Below are 18,391 nucleotides of genomic sequence, written 5' to 3'. Positions count from 1 at the left end.
AAAAAAAAAAAAAAAAAGAAAAAAGAAAGAAAGAAAATGACAGACTTAGGATTCAAAGGTGCCTTAATGGACACTTGTGCCAGCTTCTGCTTTTATCTCTTCAACAGAGGCATCATGCAGTGTTTTGTGTTTTGTTTTGTTTTTTACCTCTGGACATTTCTGAGAAGAAAGAGACTTATACAAGTTGGAAGGTAGTCGTTCAAAAGCTTGGATATTGCATTTTAAAAATTTCAGCCAAAACTTATTCCCAGAGAACATCTGCCCATGAAATTTTTATTATATATCACAAAGTGTACAGGTTAGCTCAAATTATCTGGATTTTTCATTTTACTGTTGAAGAAAGCCAGTCCTTTACCCCTATGCACTTAGTGTTGTAGTGACTTGGCTTGAGTAAAATTGCAAGCTGTATGCTAGCTCTTCATAAGGGAGGCAAACAACTAAACCACATGTACTCATATATTCCAGTGCTACTCACCATGAAGGCTTTTGTAGGTTTCTTTGCACTTCATTCTCTCTGTACTTAACTGAATTAATATTGAAAGCACCCAATGTTAGATGTTGGATGATGTTTCATTAAAAGTACAGACTTGACTCAGAAAAAAAAAAAAAACATTCAATTTTAGTCTCTGCCATTTGCTGACTGCTTAATCTCAGACAGATTGGATTATGTAATTCCCTAAGCCTCAAATTCTCCATTTGTAGAATCAGGTTAATTATGGTTATAAGATTGAGTAAAGAAGGGCTGGGGATTTAGCTCATTGGCTCTGCGCCTGCCTCAGAAGCGCAAGGTCCTGGGTTGGATCCCCTGTACCGGGAGAAAAAAAAAGATTTAGTAAAGATCAAGTGAAACTAATATACGTGAATCACTTAACATGTGACCAGCTATAATGAGCAGGTAATAAATAGTTTTTAAAATCTGGCTTTTATTATTGTTTTTATTATTATTTCTATAATCACCAAACAACAAGGTCCTTGAATCCTGCCTTCTCACCAGGGCAGCACTGACAGGACTTCTGGTTGCTCTTTAGGACTTTGTGATTCTTTTCTTCTCTAGGACTACCCTGGTGTTCATTTTCCCTGACTCACTGATTCACTGTTAACATCATGAGAATGGCTGGGTTTGGGTGTACGCGGGTGTCTCTAGACACACACCCATACCTACAGGCACACGCATAAACAGGAGAAAGTTTCCATTTTCTCAGAAGTCAGCCGTGTTGCCAGAACTAGAAGTTGAGCATTGACCTTTTTCCTGCTTCTGTAGCACTGATGGCGAACCTTTTAGAGGTTTTGGGGTTTTTTTGTTGTTGTTGGTGTTTTTTTTTTTTTTTTTTTTTTTTTTTTTTTTTTTTTTTTTTTTTTTTTTTTTTTTTTTTTTTTTTTTTTTTTTTGTAACAGGGATTGAATTCCAGGGCAGGAGGAGCACCACTGAGCTAAATCCCCGGCCCTTTTAGAGTATTTAATGGTAATAAACAGCCTGCTGCAGCATGCATGCTATAGATTCCCTACCACTGTTCTATAGGCAGAGCACCAATAATATTGTGGTTGCCTCTATTTTCTAAGATTGTTTCATCCTGTTACATGTTTTTAACAGTTTTAGCTCATCTTGCTTTGTCCTTGTAGTCCAAATTTCTTAGCCCTTAGTCTTGTTTGGTTTCATTACAGAGTAATCTAAGGTTTTCTGGCCTAGATATTATTTCATCTTCATTTTTAAATGTATTGGCATAAATTTTAGATTTTAAAATTTGCAGCATCTGGGATTGGATGTATAGGTTAGTGGTAGAATATTTGCTTAACATGCCTGAAGCCCTGCATTTGATCCTCAGCACCACCCCCAATAAAGGCATATCTGTAGTTATAGTTTGCTGTTCATTCCTAATATTTGTAATTTCCTCAGCTGCTTTTAAAAAATCAAACTTACCAGAGGTTTTAAATTGCTTTTAGCTAAAACTAGTTTTTGGTTTTGTTGATCCTTGCCATTGAGCATTAACTTTTGTTTGGGGGGGTACTGGGGTTTGAACTCTGGACCTTGCACTTGCAAAGCAGGGGTGGTGCCACTGAGCTAAATCCCCAGCCATTATCATTATCTTTTTTCTACTTCCTGTGAGTTTATTCTAAATTTTTCTTCACTGGACTATTCAGCTTATTGATTCTTCAGTCATCATTTTATAAAATATCCATTTAAGTCTATAAAATTCCTTTACATATTACTTCAACTATCACCCACATTTTTTTATATGTAGTTTTCTTGTTTTGTAAAGTCAGGGTCATTGAGGTTTAACTTACACACTGTAAAATTTGTTCCTTTTAAGTATATAGTTGAGTTTTGACAGATACATACAGCATTATAAATGCTGTTACCCTGAAAATTTCTCTCATGCATTGTACAGTGTTCCTATAAGTTTGTCTTTTCTAAGGCATCATTTAATGTAGTCATTTAATACAATCTTCTTGCCTTTTGTGTTTGATTTCTTTCACTTAGCCACCTTGGGAATCCATCCATGTTATTGAATGAATCTGGGGTTTCTTCATTTTCATTGATGTGTAAGTTTTAGTTGTGTGCATCTACTAGAATTTGTTAATTCAGCAGTAATTTTCAGTGGAAGAAAATAAGAGTATTTTAATTCTAGGTTTGAATTATAAATGTACTTACTAGACTACTATAGATTTAAAATTATCTTGGCATTTTTCAAATTTAAACTTGCGTTTGGTGTTTAGTGCCTTAGAAGGTTTGTTTTGTTTTGTATTTTAGTAGTGGTAAAGCATGTACTTATGTGTTCACTTGCACCCTTCTTTCCTGAAGCAGATGTAGGTCTGTTCAGGAGCTAGAAACCATCAAGTAGGTTAAGAAAGGGAGATTTAATATAAACAGGTATTGCCTTCAATAAAAGAGTGTCATAGGACTCATGCAGAGGGATGAATCCAGAGGTTAGAGTGATAACTGATTTTTGAAAAATCCATCCAGAAATGGTAATAACTATATGATTATACCCTGGACCCTTGACTTAAAAACTCAGTCAGTTCCCGAGGCTGGTTGTAACTCATATTGGTCGTCAGTCAGTACAGCTGAGATCTGGGTGTTTACCTGGGTACGTGCTATAGATAACAAGAGGCAGATGATTCTTCCATTCACCTAATTAACCCAAGTTGTTTGTACATCAGGCCAGTCACAACTCAAGGGTACTCAAGTTACTGTACAAGTATCAGACTGTTCATGAGAGGAAAAGAATTTGTGAAAAAGTTTATACGTTCAGGTAATAAAAAATATGTTTACAGACATATAAACATCATTTTAATCATGAATTTTACCTTTCCATAGTACCTGTCTGTGACATCTGCACAGCAGTGTATTTATCATTCTCGCCTCCCTTCCAAGTTGTAAGTCAGACTCCAGACTGGAGGCATTTTCTTTGTTTAAGATGCTTGTCCATTTTAGAAAACATTTGGGATGCTTATTTTCAAAAATGTCATATCAGAGAGGCTAAGTATTTTAAATTATGAGTTTTGACAGCTAAGAATATGATTATCATATTTTCTGAACTGGAAAACTAGGGCAGATGGTCTTTACATAGAATTTTTTCTGGTTTGTGATTTTATACATATTTGGAAAGTATTATCATGGCATAAATTGTCACATTTGACTATACCAATTAAACACTTGTGGAGAAGGATAAAGAACTATCCCAAAATATCTAGGGCATATACATATTAATGCATCTAAGAATAAGAATTAAATCCACCTTTTCCCAGAGAGTCTTAAACGAGAACGGTGAAGAAACAAAAATGATAAAAGTCCCTGTTTAAAAGTCGTGTGGTTTTGGAAATGAGATTTTTAGTTTTTGACCTGATTTATATTTTTAAAGCTGCAGGAAGTTCAGGTCCCAAGACTTCTGGCCTTTGCAGAAAGATCCTTACATTCCTTGCAGATAGAATTTGTCTGCTTTTGTTGCAAGATCAACACTGCCTATCCAAAGGATTGTTTGACAAGGATTTCTTTAAGGGGTATTTAGGTTATGAATCTTGGACTCTTCATTACATGGGCGTATCCAGCAATAGGACATAGAGAGTTTTATATACTTTCTGAAGAGAGAGTGTTACTTACTTGCAAATTTTCTCACTTTAAAAAAACAGAAAAGATGGTATGAAAATAGAACAGGGTCTGTTAGGGAAAAATAAGAGTACTGATGGGAAGGAGGTAAAAGGAGGTAGTACGGAAGGTATATATGATCAAGCATGTTACATACATGTATGTAAATACCACAATTCAACCTATTGTTCAGTTAGCATGTGCTAATAATTATAATAAGGCAGAAATTATAAAAATTCAAGCCTAATAAATAGTTTACTTAGGGAATTTTCTGTTTTGTTTTGGTAGTATTGGGAATTAAACCCAGGGCCTTCACACTGAGCTACGTCCCAAGCCGTTTTTGAGACAAGGTCTTGCTAAATTGCTAAGCTGCTAAGGCTGGGGTCAAACTAATGATCCTCCTGCCTCAGACTTCCATTGGGCTGGGATTATAGCTGTGTGCCACAGTGCCTGACTCTAGAGAACTTTTTATTTTCATTCCTGACTAGTTTTCTTCAAACATTTTATTTTTTCAGTGTATTTAAAGTTGGATCTTGAAAATACCTTTTAAGACTACATGAAATAAAATGAGATCAATTTTCATTTTAACTTCCGGATGTGGCTTGGGATTCTTTGGGCTTTCATTATTTGGTAGGAAGAGAGAGAAGCAGCCTGGCCTTTTTGCTGTCTTGGAAACTTCCAGCCCAAGATATAGTACAGAGGCATATAACTTGCAGAGTCTTTACGCACATAGCCAGCTTTTCCTGAATTACTAAGCTACATTAAAAAAAATACAGCTTGGTGCCCTTGGTGTTTTAGGTTTTCATATCTTCTGAAAGATTAATAACCCTACAAAAATGACGTTACTTTTGATGTTTCCCCTTAGTATTTTCAAATGTCAGTAGCATCACATTCCAGTCTATTCTTGTTTTCCACTCTCTTTAGGCATTTACAGTTATTCGGGGCAGTTTAATGAGTGTTACTACCTTCCTGAAGTTTCACTAAGTGTAAAATTTATACACCAATTTAGAGCTACTCTTAATATAGGATTTTTTAAATTAAAGAGCAATCATGAGCAAATAGGACTAGGATGAATTTTTATATCCATTTTTCCTTGTAATCAGGAGTGTAAATTTTGGTTTTGAAGTGAATGGGTCAATTTTGAGTAATTGACTTAACCTTACTTAATGAATTTATATTGTCCTCTTAGGCTTCTATATTGATTACCTACTTTTAAAGCCTCTGAAAAGCCTGATGTCTCCTTACTGCTTGAAAGAACCCAATAAGAAGTTAGTATTTTCAAGTTAGTACTTAAAGATTATGTAAATGTTTTTATTAAATTTTTATTGAGAATTTTTTTTCTGCTGGACTGACTCTCAGAATGTATCAGATATACAGCGCTCCTATTCTCAAAGAGCTTCCACTTTATTAAAAGAAATGGCATTGGTGGGGAGAAAGGAATTGGAGCTAGGCTAGAAGGTTGGCTGGTTATTCCCTTCCTCAGAAGGCAGTTATTCAGCAGAATCATGGACGTGTGAAAAAGCAGGGGCTGAGTTTTGAGTAGTTACTGGTAATATTGAATAAAATAAGCTTATCTTTTCATTTATTTAACCTAATTTTGTTCTATATTTCTCAAGTGTTATAATTAATGGAAATAACAAAATTTACATTTCATTTTTTAGTATATGTGCTGCCGAAGTGAGCACTGCATTTTACTTTTTAAAAACTCTTAAAATTCAGGCCTCTCTCTGGATGAGTAACCTCTATAACCTTAAGGACTCTTCCTTCTCTCTCTTCCTGCAGTACGTTTCCTTAACAAAGTTGGCTGGGTTTTGCATAAAGAAGCACTAGGGTTTATAACCCTGGCTCATTCATGTCAGGCTGTGGGACCATGGGCAATCCCGTGTCTCTCTGAGCTTCAATTTCTGTTTCTGTAAAATGGGTGTAATATTACTTATTTCATGGGCTGTTCTGAGAATTATATGAGATGATGCATGTAATGTGCTGAGCACAAAGTCTAGCATGGAGTACTTAGTTAAAAGTAGCTCTGACTGCTGTTATTGGCACTTATTAAATAATGCCTCAGACTGTAGCTTGCTTCCTGATTTAACTGCCCCATTTCCCTCTGCTTCTAGACTTAAGGGAGCCTGTTGTATGTCTTTTGTCCTTTGCTCACCCTTACACTTCTCTGTCACTCTACCCATGCCCATGCCAGGTCTACTGCATGTGTGTGACTCAGAGTGGGTACTTTATGATTAAAGTTGTAACACTAAATCTTAGCAAGGCGGACCTTTGTCTTAGTCCAGTAATGGCAAACAAACCCTTTAGAGCTTTCAATGATAACAGCCAGCTGCAGCTCCTGTGCCATAGTTTTGCCACCACTGGCTTAGTCCATAGTCTGTTTCTATAAACAGACTGGGTAATTTGTAATGAATAGATTTATTTGGTTCACATTTCTGGAGGCTGGGAAGTCCAGCAGGGCACCAGCATCTGCTGACGTCCTTTATGATGCTTCATTACCTTATCCAAGGGCAAATGAGAGAAAGTGATACGGAGAAAAATCTGGAGCCCCATCCCATGACAGCAGCTTGAATCCATTCTGATTGCCTCTTACAAGGTCCCACCTATTAATACTGTCACAGTGACAATTAAATTTCAACTTGAAAAAAATTTTCAGCTTGAGTTTGGGAGGGGAGGTCAAACTGTAGCAGGATCTGTTATTCTTTTTTCTTCGGGAATGTGAAAGTTCCTTATGTGTTCTTGCCATGGAATTGAGATGATACAGAGCCTATCCCAGTGTGAACCTGGGGGAAAGGGTCAGGGGGTACTGGGTACTGAAAATGATCAAAGTGTGTTGTGTGAATGTATGAATCTGCCAACATGAAATCTATTCATCTGTATAACTAATGTGCACTAATAAAAGAGATGTGACAATAAAATGATAGGAAAAAATCAGGACTTTCAAAAAGTTAAAACTAGAGCCAGGGATTTAGCTCAGTGGTTCCACCACCTGCCTCACAAGTGCAAGGTCCCAAGTTTGATCCCTGATACCAAAAAAAAAAAAAAAAAAAAAAAAAAAAAAAAAAAAAAAAAAAAAAAAAAAAAAAAAAAAAAAAAAAAAAAAAAAAAAAAAAAAAAAAAAAAAAAAAAAAAAAAAAAAAAGTCAAAACTGTTTTACTGCTTTTGGCCAAAGGCATGAAACTCACAGAATAAGTGCATTATTTTTATAGTAAGCTGTAAATTTTCAGAACATATGTTGGAGAAAATTCTAGCATATAATAGTACTTCAAAAATTAATTTTGTTTTATAAATATAAGAATGATTTTCAGTTAACCTTCAAAAACAATATGCAAGCAGTAAACTTTATATTATAGTAAAATTCCATCATTGAAAGAAAACATCTTTTACTTTTTGTGTTTTTGTTTCTCTTTCAAACCATATCCATTTTTTAAAAAATTACTGCATATTTGCAATACAGAATTGTGGGCTGTGGTACATGAATATAGCATACTTTCACCTCCATTAATCCTTTCCCCTTCCCTCCTCCCTCCCCCAGTCCTATTTAATCTACCTTCTACTCAAACCATGTCCTCCTTTACACACACACACACACACACACACACACACACACACACACACGCACACACTCTCTTGTCTCTGTGATCTGTCAACTTGTAAGGGTCCATTGAGGCAGTCTTCAGGTTGTTTGAGTGCAATCTTTTAAGAGACCAGTGCCAGAGTTCAAGCTTATTATCTGTATTTCACTCTAGTCTTCTTCTCCTTTTCCCCCTCCTCTTACACTGCTTTTTGTTTCTACTTTTTATTTTTGTTTTTGGTGGTATGGGAGCTTAAACCTAGGTCTTTCCCGGGCCGGGGATTTAGCTCAGCATTTCAGTGGCCTGCCTGAATTCAATCCCCAGTACCAAAAAACCAAAACAAAACAAAACAAACCTATGTCTTTCCCACTGAGCTACCTCCCTAGTCCCTTTTTATTTATTTTTTACTTTTGAGACAAGGTCTCACCAAGTCACCTAGTCTGGGTTTGAACTTGTGATCCTCTTGCATCAACCTCCCAGAATTCATTGCAGTCTTCTTGGAGAGTAATGTTGTATACGTGTATGGTTTCTTCAGTTGGAATTTTGGTAAAAGGAATTGCATTGTGTCTGTTTGAAGTGATTATAACCTTAAAGTGGGTTTAAGTAGTCACTAACTGATAATAATTTTGCTGCTTTTCTTCCTTTTTGTTGGAGCAGCAGCAGGATTTTATAGGGGCCTGACAGAAGCATCATTTGACATGGCTAATTTGAATCAAAAGAAATCTCTTATTAACATTCTCACAGATTTAAGGAGCAAGTTCTTTTGAAACTGATGGTGTGGTGCTTAGTTAATCCATACGAGTTAACTTTCTGCTTGGTCATCCTTTTCTTCAACTGGTGAGTGATTACCACATCACCTGAGAATGTCATCCTGTTAGTCACCTCTCCCACTTCTGGACGGAGACAGGTTCACATTAGGACAGGTCAGGTCTCTTTGGTGGAACTAAGTCAAGGACACTGATGCCTTTTGACAGACCTTTGTATGTTTTTTCTACTGTACTTTCTGCCAGCTTTCTAGTGGCTGTTATTGAAGGTGTGGAATGTCATTTTGTACCTTCATTCAGTTTTGTAGCTTCTATTAAAACTTCCCTGTCATGTTGCTAAATTTCCGAGGTGTATTCATTCTTTCTTCATTCATACCCGTAATAAAACATCGTCAGTCTGACTTGCCCATCCAGAAGAGTTGATGTGTTTGAGAAACACTTTGTGACAGTTGAGGCAGAATTACGAGTATTCAAGTGTGGGATGTATGGAATTGAAGTTTATCTTTAAAAGCCTTAGCAAATATCTCCTTTATGATTTTGGCATCATTTACACCATAGACTTGTAAAAGTTTCTAGTATCAGAGGAGCAAAAGTTTGAAATGAGTCTAAACCCTATACACAGTTATGGTCCAGCCCTTTTTGTTCACTGTGGGGCTTGTCAAGGCAGGATGAAGCTCTGCTATACATTCTCATGTGTTTAGCTTAGCTCGTCTATCTCTGCTTATTTAAGATGGGCTCATTGTCAGTGTAATTCTCTTGGGATGAAGGCATCAGTCAGAGCTTCACAGTTGGTCTCTTGCCAGTTGTGTGTTCACATTGGTATGATGCGATTCAGAATTTCAGAGTTGCTAAGTCTGTTTGAGAAGAAATTAGTTCCCATCAGCTTTTTGTATTCCTACTGATGGACTGAGGATTTTGCTGTGGTCTGACCTAAAGGAAGTAAGCCAGGTTGACTTGGAATTTCTTACACAGATCACCAGAGATGTTTCTCTCTGTGTGTTCTGTGTCCTGCACCATATTGTGAGCTCATCTTATAGGAACAGCATCTACTATTTTTACATAACACATTTCCTCCATTTTCCAGAGGTTGTAGCTCCCAACTACTAGGTGTGGTCTAAAAAATGATGTGTGTTTAAATTTTTAAAATATTTATTATAGTAAAAGATATTAATTACCATTAATTTCCCTCAGAATACTCCCCCTTGCTTTAAACATACTTATCCCAAACAATGGGATATCCCATACTTATCCTGTTGTTATGAAACAGTTCTGGAAGTTCTTTTTTGTGAATGTCTTTAGTTGTACTGACATTCTTACCTTGATATTCTGAATGGATTTGAAACTTCTGCCTTTCATGGTCATTTTGACTTTGGAGAAGAGACAGAAATTGCATGTGCCAGCTCTAGTGAATAAGGTGGATGAGGACACATTGCAATGTTTTTACAAGACTGCCTTTCTGTTGGATGGTGCTCAGCAGTAGCATTCACCATATTTTTGATGACTCCTCTTAAAGACACAAAAAAGGACTTTCTAGAACTGCTTCAGAAAGAGACAAGGACCTGAGCATGGTGATACATGTCTGTAATCCCAGCACTCAGGAGGCTGAGGCTGGAGGATTGCTGCAAGGTCAAGGCCAGCCTGGGCTACATGGCGAGTTCAAGGCCAGCCTAAAATTACAGAGTGAGATTCTGTCTCAAAAAAAAAACCAAAAAAAAAACAAGCAAACAAACAAACAAAAAAAGAGGGGTGAAGGGAGGGTAGGGACAAGGGGAAAAATGAGAACTAAGACCTGTCATGTAAAGGTACAAGATCCCAGTAATGAATGTAACTGTACTGTATACCTAGAATGTATCAATAATCCAAAAAAAAATTGACAAGAATGATAAGTGTGCTTGAAGTGAGGGAGACTACTTTGAGAGGGATTAATGGCAGTGTGTCTTTTACAGTAATATATTTCAAAAATTTAAACATTCACCATAGTTTTCTGTCACCTCTTGTGTATCCCCTTTCTGGTATGCATCAGGTATGATGGCATATATTTTGCCAATACTTCTTATCCTGACCTCTTCCCTTTGTATGACAAATACTGTTATCCTCTATTACAAATAAGAAAACGGAGGCATATGCTAGATGATTTGCCCAGTAGTATCCAACTACCCGGGGCAGAGCTCAAAGCCAGTATTCTTGCCAAGTGTCTGATATTTTGCTTTTTTTTTCTTCATGTTGTTCTAGCTGTTCCTAGTCTTGCAGAACTGATAGTAATGTTGATTGATTTGATTTGAAAATTAAGTCAGCTTGAATTGGGTCATTGTAACTCAGCAACATTCTATTCATGTAGGAAGCACTCGAAGTGTTTACAAGAAGAAAGGAGGCAGCGTTCCCATTTTATAGATGAGGAAATGAAGCTCCAGGGTGATCAGGTAATTTGCCTAAAGTCATCTGTCAGGACTAGAGGCAGCAGGCATTATCAAACATTAAGGGCCCTGTGACATAGTTAATATCTGTTAAGATCATAATTCTTTTAGTCTTCTATATTTTTCCTAACTCAGCCACATTTCTGGAGTACTTCAGATTTCTTCTAATTACTTGCCTTTCGCAGTTACTTATTGTATCACTTCAGGCAAATTATTTGTCTACTTTTATCAACCTCATATATAAAAGGAGGATAATCATAGTGCCTACCTTAGAAATAGATTAAATGAAATACTGCAGATAAAATATTTAGTTCAATGTCTAACACGTGGCAAATGCTAAAGTAATGAACATATTTCCTCCATGTGTATGTAGAGTTCAGCATTATACCCTGCTAAAACTGGGTGAGGCTGAATTTTGAACTAAAATAAAGATCTGCTTAAAATACAGCACATTTCCAGAGATCGCATCTTTTAAGAGAAACCTCATTTGCACATATGTTGCCTTACTTGCTCAGGTGTCCTTCAAGAGACATCAGGATCACCTGACTGGATGAAAGGCGGTGGCAGGCAAAGTCTAGGTGTTTATCAGACAGCAGGCAGTGAGTGCAACCGCAGAATGTCGGTACTATCATGCTCAGTTCATCCTTTCCTACTGATCTGGGACTGATGTATGTATAGCCTTCAGGTGGCTTCGAAATTGTAAACACCCATGATTAAGAGGCTTGTTTTAGTTTCTTCTTCTAAAATGTGACTTCTCCCAGGAAGTGAACCAAAAATCCCTGTGTGTGGTCTGTTTTCTTTGGCATAACCCACATTTACTAATGAGCTGTGGCTGTGAGGTGGCCATTCACTCTGTCTTGCCCAGAGTCTTCTGATTATCTCATTCTTTCCAAGGTGTTTCTCTTATGGTAGTACTTTTGTGTCTGAGTAAAAAATTTAACTGGGCATGCCTTTTAGAGATTTTAGAGTTGACCCAGAATTTGACACCTGTTTCTGTTTAGCCAGTACAAAACAAACATGATACTTAGTGAGCATAGATTTTCTTTGATTTCAAAAGAAAGTTGAGCAGGAATCACCTTTCAGTTTAAAAGCTTATCGGGGACAAAAACTTACCTCTTATTTTATACCTAGTCCTCTGAGCCCAGAACCTGGTTGCATGTTCAGGTACTCGGCGTAAATCTGTTCTCTTGGCTTCAGTGGCTTTCATTATTGTATGGCTAGAAATGAAAGGTATTTCATTCATCTGTCCCTTCAACCAGAATTATATATAGGATGGTGAATAAGACAGACAAGGTCATTCATTCCTTCATAGAACTAACATCTTATAAGAGAACAAGTAAAAGAAATACATATAATTACAAGATATATGATTGTTTTGCAGGGACTAGAGGAGCAACCTCGCTAGATAAGATAAAAAAGGGTCCCTCACATCCTGTGTGGAGTTGATATCTGAGCTAAAATGTAAAGGGTAAGAAAGAATGGAGCATAAGCCACCCAGGCAAAAGCATCATCAATTCTGTAGGCCATTGAGGATGGAAAATATGTAGCCTGTTTGAGGATCAGAAATAAAGTGTGACTAGAGGGCCCTGACCGAAGGAGAGAGCAGTAAGTAGGTAATAAAATTGGAAGGGAAAGTGGAGGCCAGAGTAGTGTGGCCTGGGGATTTGGATTTTATTCTGAGTGAAGAAAGAGACATAAAAGTGATATGATCTCTGATATATTTCTATGTTTTTAGGTGTGTTTGTTGCTGTAAGAGGATGGTGAATTGGACTGAGGGAATGAAGGTAGAGACAGAAAACTGTGGCTAAGTTTGAATAATACCAGTATTTTGGATATGAAGTCAATAAGATTGCTGAAGTTTGGATGTAAGCAGGAGTGTGGTGAGGTAATGAGAAAGATCAGGAGCATTTCTGAGGTCAAGAAGACTGAGAAGTAAGGTTGAAGAGGTTTTGGGATGAGGGAGAGTTGATACTTAAGAATTTTGTCTAGAATGTAAGTTTAGATTTCCATGAGTTATCAGGACTAAAATATGATCTGGATGTGTGAGTCTGGAGCTCAGAGAATTCTGCCTAGACATATAAATGTGGGAACCACAGCATATAGAGGATGCTTGTATCCTAGATGGATTTGCTTTAGGTGGTGAAAACACTTCATGTTAGTTACATGGCTAGTTTAAGAATTTGCTCCTTTAGGATGCTGGCAGTAGTATAACTGTAGAACTACAGTTATTTTACTGCAAGATAGCCATTTAAAATTTATTTATGTCACCAAAGACCAGGAAGGTGAAACGCTACCCTTGGCGCCATGAAACCATTGTCTGAGCTTGTTTTTCACAAAAATCCATATCTGGATGGTGTGACCAAATGTTCAACAATGTCTGGCTGCTGTGTTCTAATAGGTCAGGTGTAACTTAAGCCCCAAATGCCTTATGGCAGCCATAAATTAGATGAAGGTAGCTGAAGTAAAGCAAGAGGGCTTGTGACCTCAGATTAGAATCAAGGGCAACAAGGCTGTCTAAACATGGGAACCCTATATGAAGCCTTGGACTAGAGACAAGCAGCGTTTATTTTGTGAGAATATTGCTAACAAAAACAAAAAGGAAGGTGCAGAATCATGCTTTTCAAATTTGAGGATTTTTAAGAAATACAGTAATAGCTTATGAAAATGTAAACACCTCCCAGGGAATCTGGTTAAGTAATTGGGTTGGTGTTAAGGACTCAATATTTCTAACAAAAGATTCTGATACAGATGATCCATACATCTCACACAGAAATACTGAGTCTGGAAAGACGACCCCTGAGACCATCTACTTGTAGCTGTCTTTTAGAATGGGGAAGCAAGCCTGTCGAGAAGAGTTTTGCCCAAAGTTGCAGAGCGAGTTGGAATGTCAGTGCAATTTAACAACTTACTATTACTCTTCATCCTAATGGGTGCATGGAAAGCCAGTCTTCCCTCCAAGTTCTCACACTGCCTTCCTTCATTCTGTTTTTGCTTTTTTTATTTTTTTTGAGACAGGGTCTCACAATGTAGTTGAGACTGACCTGGAACTCACTATGTAGCCCAGGCTGGTCTCGAACTCATAGCGATCCTCCTGCCTCAGCCTCCCAAGTGCTGAGATTACAGGCATGTGCCACCATGTCCGGCTCTTTGCTTTTATTTTTCCAAATCACATATCACCTTCTATTGTAAGAATAATTTAATGCTGTGATTTTTTTTTTTTTTTGTACCAGGGATTGAACTCAGGACCTTGCGCTTGTGAGGTGCCACTGAACTAAGTCCCCTGCTATAAGAATAATTTAATAATTTATTGTGTTTATTATTTGTCTCACCTCAGTAAAATAAAAGCTTGTTTTGTTTCACTGAGGTATCCCACATGCTTCAAATGGTGCCGGGCCCATAGTAGTTCAATGAATATTTGTTAAATGGATAAATGAAAAATATTTTGTTAAACTGTAAGTTAATGGACATTGTGGGAAAGTATCAGCCTTTAGTCATTTTTAGTACAAAATAAAGTAGAAATTTTTTTTTCACTTGTTTTATTCTGCTTGAATTAGAGGTTTCAGGAACATTTTGTTTCTGGAAGACTAAATACTTTCTAAGAGTATCAACAGTAATAATAGTAACAACTGCAACAGTAGAAACAGTGATAACTACCATTTAGGGAATGGGTGATGTTTGTAAATACATACTGTATGAAGCTCTGCACTAAGGATTGGCTCATTATCTCATCTAAGTCTCATTACAGCCCAACCCAGAGGTGAGGAACTAGCATTGTCTGTTTTCCAGAGGAGGATACTGAGGCTCAAGAAGTGGAATCACTTCTTGAAGGATACACAGCCTGTACAGATTTAAGGTCTGTGATTCTCACAGTTAACAGTAACTTTCAGTATTAGGTTTGGAGTGTTCTCTCTTTGGAGAAGGAATTGAAAAAGCTAAAGACTAGGCGATACCAGTCTTCAGGGTGTCCCTGGGCCAAAAGCATCAATCTCCAAGGTGGTATAAAACCACAGGCTGGAGAAAACATGATTTTTTTTTGGCTCTCATTTCCCCATACTCTCAAGTCTTTCCATTCTCACATTACAAAGAACCTTTCGTCTTGAACTGGTGAGCTTTTCTCACTCCTCAGACAGCCTCCCCAGAGCTGGCCAAGGAAAATTCCTGTGGTGATAGGTCATGCTGAAGAATTTCTAGGGAGGCCACTGCAGCATTCATTCACACACCCGCTCCTCAGGAGGGGTGGACAGAAGGGGGCTCCTTCACCCGCTTTCTCTAACACTTTGCTGTCGAGGCTGCAGGAAGGCCTGAGGGAGATGATGGTTTTATAAATGTGGGCACAACAGATCTCTTGTGAGACTTGGATAGGCCTTTGAGTTCTGGGTACACTGTACCTTTTTAGCTGCTTAAGAGTAAAGAATGAAGTATCACAAGCTGCTGTGGATAATGTTGGCATCATTCATACCCCTGGCAGCGAAGATTGGTCATGCTCCATATGTACGGCAGCAGATCTCATTTAATTCTTACAATGGACAAGAAGAGGCTTCGTTGTCCCTCTTCTGTGGCTGAGGAAGGCCTTGAGAAATTGGAAACTTGCCAGTCTTGTGGCATTAGCTAGAAGCAGAGCCATGTGTTAAAAATACAGGCTGAGTTCTGAGGCTTGTCTTTGCTAGTTCTGCAGGGCTGGTAGAGCATAGACTCTGGAACCATCCTACTTGGGTTTGAATCTTGACTCTGCTACTTACTAGCTGGGAAATATTGGGCAGGACACTTAGCCACCCTCCTGTTTGGCTCATTCACCTGTAGCATGGGGTTAATAATGGACTCATATAATTTGTTAGGAGGATTAAATGAATCCGTATATGTAAAGCACTTAGCATCTGGCACATAAAAGCATGTAAGTGCTATCTGTTATTATTAATTTATATATCAAGTCCTTTTTGGTCTAGATGGAAACTGTAATCTCAGAGGTTTCAAGATTTTTCTAACCACCTCCATTCCCCAACCTCTGCCCCCACCCGAAGGTTGTGTCTGCATGCATAAACACCATACATAGATGATTACACACAGCACTGAGAGTGGTGCCTGGCATATCAGTAGCTCCAGTAGATGTCAGTGGTGATGGGTATGATATAGCCAAGACACTGAGGGCATGGGAAGGCGGGGATGGGGACAGCGCCTGACTCTCAGTTGGTGCCATCCTCTGGGGTATAGATCCAGAAAGAGAAGTAGGCAGGTCTAGGTGTTCCTCTCATGGATTAGGTAAGAACCAAGAGGCAGTCATTATTTCATATACAACAAGTTACTGTTATTTTACTGCTCTAACAATGAGCATATATTTTATTAATTTAAAGGATAGAGAGCAAGGAAGTATTCAGAGTTTTTGGTTAGGCCACATTAAATAGTAAAAGATTAGTACTTAGATAAATTTATCCAGGGATAAATTGTCTCAGAACAGCTTTGTGATGTGCCCTTTGTTGGAGTGAATTGTCACCGTCCAGCCTCCACCACCCCACACTTGATCTGACCACAGTGTCCTCCTGTTTCCCTTTCCTCTGGGGAAGCTCGGCTTCTCTGCTCTTCTGCCATTGGTCTGTGATTTTTTGTAACTGTGCATTTCACTTTTCTTTTAGCTTAAGAGTTGGACAGTGGAAGACCTTCAGAAGAGGCTCTTGGCTCTCGACCCCATGATGGAGCAGGAAATTGAAGAGATCCGGCAAAAGTACCAGTCCAAGCGGCAGCCAATTCTGGATGCCATTGAGGCTAAAAAGAGGCGGCAACAAAATTTCTGAGCAAGGCTGGGCCCTGGGCTTTGGTGAATCCTGGATTGCTCGTCTCACACTGTCAGCCAGCACTTACACTATATCATTTCTTCAGAGCACCTTTTTGAACTCAGGAATGTGCGCCAGTGGGAAGGGCTACCTTGACAGTCATTGTGCCATCTTGATGTGTGTATTTACGTTGGTCAGGTGTATTACTTTGAAGATTTATGTTGGCGCTTTTAACTCAGAATTTTAATCCCCAGAAACAGAGACTCTTAGTTGAGAGCTGGGAAAGTTTTACATTATCTTTGTGTTTTTCTTTTCCCAATAGTTTTTTATTGTTCTTTCTAGAAGACTTTTTAAAAACATATAAGTGTGTGTGTGTGTGTGTGTGTGTGTGTGTGTGTGTGTGTGTGTATTATCTGTCCAACCTTCTCATTTCTTATGTGTTGCTTTTATTAGCCTTAGTAATAAAAATTTAAAAGCAGATTTATAGGTTATAGATGAATTTTAGGATAAAAGATTTCTGTAAGATTATGGTACTGTGGAACATGGGGGCCGAGGACGTCAGGAACCTGCTAGGAGGTCACTGAATCCTAGGAGCCACCCTCACCCTTTGTAGGGCTGCATTTAAAAATTAGGATTGGTTTCCACCATGGTTTCGGCCTTGTGTGGTCATCACTGACTGGCTTTTGGAGCTGACAGTGATGCTCAGAACACCTTGAGAATTTGTGTTTGCTCTTTGAATCCCAGGAGCAGCCTGGTACTATTTTTACAAGTTGACCTTTACTGTTTCAATGTATTTCATCCATCTCCACTCTCCCAACTGCCTAAAGTCACATCACAGTTGTTTCCCAGTGCCTTAAGAGGAGAGGTGATCTGGTAAAGGGATAGGCCTACCAGGAACTCTCAGCAACCACAGGGCTGTGTTCAGTCCACAAAAGGAAAGGGATTTTGAAGCTCTCGTTCATGTGAAAAATTATACAAGTGGCATTTTGCTCTGCATTCCTTATCAGAAGGGGTATGGGGCATTGCTTTGCTTTTTTTTTTTTTTTTTTTTTTAATCCACATTCAAATATGTGATGGTTTTCTTTTGCTATTAAGGGGTCTGGAAATAGAAATGAATACTCCAGGATGCTCAGTCTGGACAGATAGAATACCGGAGTTAGAAGGGACAATAATGATCACCTGTGAGAAGGGAAGTGACATGGCCAACCTCAGAAACCAGTTTACAGTAAGAGCAGGGTTTGGAACTCAGATCTCCACTCCTGGGACACTGAACTGAGCAGCCCCTTCCCTGAGGAAAAAGATTTGAGTCTGTTTGGGTTAAGTTGTCCCAGGAATCCCAGCTGGCAGAACCCTGCTCTTTCCTTGCTTCTTTTTAAGTGACCTATGTATGGAAAGATTCCCCAGAGAAAAATAATCAGAGAGTCCATGCGTTCTGCTGTGCCTAGCAGACACACATTTGTGGAGGCATATTTAGGGGCCGAAGCACAGCAGAGGTCTTTGAAAAGAGACAGCATGGAGACATCTTCCTGTAACTTTGGCTCAGAGCCACACTGGCTACACAGAAAAGAGAACACAATTGGGAAAGACAGATATCTTTTTATTTTCTTCTAATATCTTTTCCTTCAGATAGGGAAACCATGACTAGGTTGCACCAAAGAATATTGTAATTTGATTCCATAATTGCTCTTGCTCCCTAAACCTGAGAATCAATGGAAAGGCAGGAATAGTTCTTCTGCAGTCAGATTCTGTTGTTTGCAATTAAAGCAAGTTTTCAAAAATGTGCAAAGGC

The 18,391-nt window shown here is 38.3% G+C and overlaps 1 protein-coding gene across 3 annotated transcripts in view; it reads left to right on the top strand.

The window, feature by feature from the left end:
• Stk4 (serine/threonine kinase 4) overlaps positions 1–16,940 on the top strand; it is an 89,115-nt gene extending 72,175 nt beyond the window's left edge. The window contains exons 11-12 of one of the 3 annotated variants that reach the window (XM_010631483.1): positions 10,762–10,843; positions 16,465–16,534. In XM_010631483.1, the coding sequence (XP_010629785.1) occupies positions 10,762–10,818 (57 nt within the window). In that variant the 3' untranslated portion in view covers positions 10,819–10,843; positions 16,465–16,534. Of the gene's footprint in view, positions 1–10,761; positions 10,844–16,464 lie in introns of all 3 variants that reach the window. The other 2 variants (XM_010631482.2, XM_033767159.1) reach the window with 2 other exon arrangements.
• The last annotated feature ends 1,451 nt before the right edge of the window (positions 16,941–18,391 follow it).

This window comes from Fukomys damarensis, unplaced genomic scaffold, assembly GCF_012274545.1.
Source record: "Fukomys damarensis isolate Sample0158 unplaced genomic scaffold, DMR_v1.0_HiC HiC_scaffold_22, whole genome shotgun sequence".
In the NCBI taxonomy this organism is placed as follows: domain Eukaryota; kingdom Metazoa; phylum Chordata; class Mammalia; order Rodentia; family Bathyergidae; genus Fukomys; species Fukomys damarensis.
The sequence above is the reverse complement of the archived record's forward strand: the minus strand, read 5'-3'. Positions and strand labels throughout refer to the sequence as shown.